General features: G+C 34.5%; 1 protein-coding gene across 1 annotated transcript in view; it reads right to left on the bottom strand.

Annotated features, from left to right (window-relative positions):
- Positions 1-4,068: 4,068 nt before the first annotated feature.
- tbl1x (transducin beta like 1 X-linked) overlaps positions 4,069-6,360 on the bottom strand; it is an 82,240-nt gene continuing 79,948 nt past the window's right edge. The window contains exons 15-16 of the mRNA XM_088912622.1: positions 6,157-6,258; positions 4,069-5,300 (exon numbers count right to left, since the gene is read on the bottom strand). Coding sequence (XP_088768748.1) covers positions 5,274-5,300; positions 6,157-6,258 — 129 coding nt within the window. The 3' untranslated portion in view covers positions 4,069-5,273. The remainder of the gene's footprint in view (positions 5,301-6,156; positions 6,259-6,360) is intronic.

Here is a 6,360-nt window from a genome sequence, read left to right as displayed (position 1 = left end):
CTGCTGTTTTTATACTACTCTTAATAATGACACTACACATTAACCATTACGCAGAATTAAAGTATAATTTTTAAGTATATTTAAGTATAATTAAAGAAGCATTTTGTGTTTCAAAATGCCATATTTAACCAATAGCAACAATTAACCCTACTTAAAAGTCATTGTCAGATTAGTAGGCAGAGACTGAAGGCCGTACTGCTCCTTAATAAACAGCTAACTGAATGCAATCAAGTTTATTTCCATATTTTGTGGCTGAAAGACTCAAGAACACTAAAAAGAAAATGGCAAAATAAATGCAATGCCAATAAATTTCAGTGATTGGAATACATTTTGTTTGGAAGATGTTCAAAAATAAATGGCAGGCTTAAAGCTCTCAGAATGTGATCTGGACTCCTTACCTTGCCTGGTGTTTTGACTTTTTTCCGGTTTTCAAATAATTTTAAAACTGTGATTGTTTTTCTGAATAAGAATGATTCACTTGCCATGTATTACTGAAATTACTTAATGTAATTTTGAACAACAATGTATCAAGTCTTCAGTATTGTCTTCTCTGTGGGGATGTGCTAATCCTGGCAATGATACAGGAGAAAATTATGTTTTTCATAATAAACAAGTTTTAATTTTGCAGCATTCTTGAGACTAATCTTATTTTTTTATTTGATGTAGGAAAATATACTTTAGCCTGTACTAAAGCATTTAAAAAATTAGGGAATGTAAGGTTAAAAAAACCTAAACATCACAAAATGAAAAGCATTCATAAAAGTCTGCATGATCCATGAATATAATTTTTCTGACTAGCTTCTGAATACACAGACATACTTTATATTACTTACTAAATAACTAACTCAAAGTATGCAAAAAAAGCAATATGAGAAATGCAATTACAACATTTTATTGACTGCAAGACTGGTGTTATGATTTTTCTGATGTTATTGCTTTTGTAATTCTTAGAAAATGTTTCATATTTGACAGCAGTCTATAGAATCTGCCAAAGGAACTTGTGCTCATGGCAACAAGACAATGAGATACAGACACAGTGCATTCTAATATCAAAATAGATTTATTTCAGACATTGGATATGAATGTTATTTTTTTTTCTTTCTTGACCAGATGAAGTAGACAAAAACAGCAAAGGAATCTGTTCTACCCTGGACCTTACGCTGAAATGACCACTGATTGTAGTCTGGTTTCTGGTCTGAGACAGACAATAAAAACAGCAGAAGCCAGAAAAAAGTGAACAAATGTTTGAAAGTATGTTTGTGATGGACAGTATTTTTCAATAAAGATGGAGTAAAGCACACCCTACCATCTGACAAAGTGTCCTTTGTGTGGCTCTACAACTATTAGCTTTATTGAAACAAATCAAAAACAAACCCAAAACAAAGCATGTGATTGGTAAGTATTTAAAGATGCAGTATCCCCATATTAAACAGATTCTTATGAGGACACAAAAAAACATACAAAAGTAAAAACCAAATCCCTCTTCCCCCCTCAAAACAAAACAGCCTCAAGAAAATGAAAATGAAAATCGTATTCATCCAATTACAAGGTTCAGGCCCCTTAGAAAGAGATTCACAACATGACATTAACAAATTTCAAGAGAAAGCGACTGTCTTAATGCAAACATAATCTGGGACGTTCATGGTAATATTTAGGGAAAATTAAAGATGCACAGTTCAATCCATTTCAATTCTGTTTTACAGCAGGGCCACTACCGATGCCTCTGTCATGTCTTCTGAGTTTAACATGTAATATGAAGGTAGCAAAGGTCAGATGTTTTTACTTCATGTCAGTTTTCAAAACCTGCCAAATACACCCTGTTGCTAGTTTCTGTTGAAAACATTGTTATAGGGAAGATACTTCCTTATGAGGTACTTGCAGCTTATTTTGTATCTGTATACCGTCAATCCCCAAAACTGGACGCACTTCAATATATCATCAACTAACAAAGCCGTTTTGTGTTACTTCTGCTTCAGACATTCCCAAAGCTGTGACAAATCAATCTCAAAAACAGGCAAAAGAAGCATCAGTTCCAGTTTTGTTTTGATGGAGCAACGTACTGAATACTTCACTGGTTTACTGAGCTAAAAAACTGTTCTACATCGTGGGCCTAAAACCTCACAAAGGCATAGCCAATTACTTCCGAGGTCAAATGGCTGCTTCCACAACAGCCCCAACATGCAATACCTGACCTCTCCAAAGTGACAAACTTCTAGCCACCAAGACAGGGTATGGATGAAATATAACTTAATAAATCAGCTACTCAGCTGTTCACATTTTCATGAGGTTTTAGCCCCAAAACCTCTGAATCTCCAGCAACCAGAACCTTTAACATTGTAAGGCTCCATAAAGCAGCCTCTGAATTAAAGGCTTAATATGGTTCTAGTACAGAAACTAGGTCAGAAAAAAACACTCAACTCAGCAGCACAAAAGGAATTGTCTAGAGAGACAAATGTCTCAACATAAAGGATCCTCAATATGTGAATATGTGAACACCCCATGGCATGGTGTGCAAATTGTGTGATCCTGAAAAATTAACCCAAAACACACTCCCAAGAAATGTTGCGTGTTTGGTCCTGAACTGGGGTCGTGTAAACCCTGTTCTCTAAATAATGAAAATGCATAAACGCAAACAAATGGTAAATTCAAGGCATTGCAATAGAATCTGAACATTACTATGAACATAAACACATACAGTCTTGGCCACGGTTTGAACATACCTTTGATGTTTTGGAACTATTACAATCTTAGTACTGAAAGAAAAAAATATGATTTTGTATGTTGCTGGCCTTCTATCTGCTTGCTTTGGTGCTGAGATCCTTTACTGCACCAAGAGTAATTTGCATGACCCTATAAGTGACATGGAAGTGGCACTTAGAATATTAATCCATCTCAACCAATTCTTGTTTTACTTTTGCCATAGAACACACACTTCCTGACAGCTTTAGTCTAAAGTCTTCATAGACATTGAAATGTTTTAAATTAGGAGATTGGAAGGCCACCTGAGAGGAGCAGACTAATTTTTACAAACTATAATAGTCTAGAATATCTGCAACATACATATTTAACCAGGACTCAAGTTGCATTTTAGTACTAAAAATAATTTTGAGACACACCCCCATGACACACAGATATAGGCAATTACTAAACCAAATGCGACAATTACGACCGACTGATCCATCAGGATAAAACACCTCTCCATCACTTAAAAAACAAAAGTATGGAAAATGTTATCACTAAGAAAAAAGGATCAGTGTTGGGGGAGCTAGGATATAAAGTCTTTTTGAAGCAATTGTTCCTCACCTGCATGCTGCTCTAACCTCATAACTGCTTCATCTTAATAAAAAGCTCCTTTGCCAAGTTCCCAGTAATTTCACGTTTGCCGATACTTAATCCATATGTTTTCCTTTTTCTACAAAAGGCTTTCTGTTGAGGCTTTACTCTTGTTTTACATCCATTGAATCCACCATTATCTAGTATTTTTCTGTCAGGTGTGACTAGGTTAATTCCAGCTCCTTCTTGAAACAGTAGAGCTCTGATTTTTTTTTTAAATATTGAAGAGATTTAAAATGTCTTTTCTCTTCTTTTCTCTACCATTGAGGCACTTAAATGTTTAGGATTTGGTGTTTAAAGGGTTTGGGTTTTGGGGGAAATTTGCTGTGCTGATTTCTTGTGTTTAGAGCTCAGTAATAATCCTTTATTGTAAAAATACAAATATGCATTATCCATTTCTGAAAAAAAGAAAACAGCAACTATAAATGTAGCTATTCATATTCATTCATTACTTAAGAACATCATGCGACAAAGGGCTCTAACAATATTAAGAGCAGGTGGAATTTCCACAAATTATAAGAACAGATTTAAAAAAAATAAAAGTGCTTGCATTAATTTATGTGGAATTCTTATTTAAATAATCAATTTCAGGGTGTGTCTATTCATTTTAGCAGAGACTGGAGATATATTTATATATGTATTTGTATTTATTTTACAAACTTTACATTCATGAAATTTACATCCAAAAGAAAAGGTTTACATATATTTGTGGTAATAAATGTTTCCATTGAAAAGTTAAAAGGATGTTTTTCAGTTTTATTTAACTTCAAGTTATTCAAAAGCATTACATGAAAAAAAAACTTTATAAACAATACTGAGTTTTGTATTGCGGTTTATCTTATTATCTTAATATTAACTTTGAAATGAACTTGCACAAATTAAAGGTAGTCTGAAGATGTAATTTGAACATTTTTCATTAAATAAACCTTAAACAGTGCCTGTCCAAACTTCTGAAGTCCAGTGAAAAATCTTGAGGCCTACATTGATAACATTTACAATTTAGAAAACAAAAAGGTTTACATTGCATCCTGTGAACGATAGTTCCGTTTAAGAAGGATACTGCAGCTTTAAAAACGTGTCTGTATTCAGTTTGAGTCACCCCAAGTGACTTTTTTTTTTAAAGAAAGCAGTCTGTCCTTGTTTAGCCCATTCTGTCTCCAAAACTCATGTTTTACATAAAAAATTATACACTTTTATTTTTTTTCAAAAAATACACTGCGTTCTTTCCTTGTATGACATTTCCCTGTATAAAGCTCCTTGTGCACAGGAATATTGTCAAAGCACTTTTTATTCTTAGAGTTTTCTTAAGTGCTCTAGAGATATCAAGACCTATAAGCGAGGAAAGATTAACCACCTATTGAATGTTTTACATCTTTTCACTCCACTCTTCACTCCCCAGCTAGGAAGAACAGATAACAGAAAAGATTTTATCCATTCAAATGCCAAGGCCGAAAGCATCTCGGGATTCTACGTCTTATTCCAGCTTCTATCAAACAGTGCAGAACCATGTTGTACAGAAAACAGGCGATTTTGATGTTACAGGTTTACTGAAATCCTTTGGGAAATTGACAGTAGTGTCCAAATATACGAACAGAGATCCACATTTAGAAGGGCAACTTTTTTTTCCTTTGTTTTGGTTTATACATTTTCTCTTTTTTGGCACACCTTTTACAGTCCTTACTATGTTCTCCCATTACCAAGCATAAACTGTTTCTCTCCACAGAATCGCTTCTTTTTCTTCCCTGCACCTCTTTTCTCTTCACTCAACAAGGTTCACCAGAGAACAGTTGAATCCAGTTGCCAAGGAGGATAGTTGAGTGGTGTAAATATGGTTCACAGCAATGTTTTCTACTGGTTCTGAAGCTGTTGTTACAGAATGGAGAATGTTTCTTCCAACATTGATCACTGATGGTCCATCTTAATTAAATACTGCCAGATCACTATTTTCGAAGGTCAAGAACACAGACCTAAAATTACAAGAGACAAAAACATTTTCTTGTCAAAACAGACTATTTGTCCCTGCAGTTTCCCTCCAAGATCATCCAATCCATCTCAAGTTTAATCCACCAATGACTTCTTTTATATTCAGGTTTTCTTGTAAAAGCAATGCAAATTCTGAACCTTTTCACTACAGTCACATCAAACATGAGAGGTAACTGTCCTGAACAAAAACTAAAAGTTCACAGCAAGGAAGTATTAAGCAGATACTATATACCCTCAACTTAGCAGAATAATAGGGGGAAGTTGTTTTCAATATTGCCGGCTGTCCATTAAATTATGAATAAAACATTTTGAATTTACATTTACTGAATATGTATATACATGATTTTGCTGTAGATAAAAATAATATACCCTTGTATATTACAATGTAAGGTATACTGTATATACAAATATAGAAAATAAAATACTTTTATACAGTACTGGCACATTGTTAAATAAGAAGGTTGGAGGACTAACTCTGTTATGCCACTAGCTACCACTGTGTATTAGTAGTGGTAATGGCATACCCTCAAATCCGATGGTTCTGAGTCAATTTGGGCAGAGACTCATCACGTTTCATGAAGGTGCGTGATTACCATCACTAAAAGACAGCGCCACCTTGTGGCACACCAGAGTTAGTCCTCCACCCTACTTACGCATTTGCACTTCTATAACATCAAACCTAAATACTACACTGCGTTTTAGTTTTATTTGTGATCCATAAGAATCATCATAATTTAAATACCTAGAGAAAAAAATATTGTTCGTTACAGTTAATTTTTATCTTTTGAGGGTTTACTGTATTCTAACAGAAAACATCACCACTTTTTCTTCACTACTTACGGATCCATCGGATGCACTAGCCCCAACCTTGTCCCCTGTGCCATTCCAGCACACCTCAAAGATTCCCCCAGTCCCTCTGTAGCTGTGAACCAGGGACCCGCTCTGAAAACACAGGTGTTTAAGGTGGGAGAGTTTCCAAGAGATCTAATGCAAAAACATCTGTACATTAGCTTTAACAAAATATGCAAATGTAATATAAAAATA

This window comes from Atractosteus spatula, chromosome 4, assembly GCF_055471065.1.
Source record: "Atractosteus spatula isolate fAtrSpa1 chromosome 4, fAtrSpa1.hap1, whole genome shotgun sequence".
In the NCBI taxonomy this organism is placed as follows: Eukaryota; Metazoa; Chordata; class Actinopteri; order Semionotiformes; family Lepisosteidae; genus Atractosteus; species Atractosteus spatula.
Note: the sequence above shows the minus strand (reverse complement) of the source record. Positions and strands in the feature narration are given on the sequence as shown.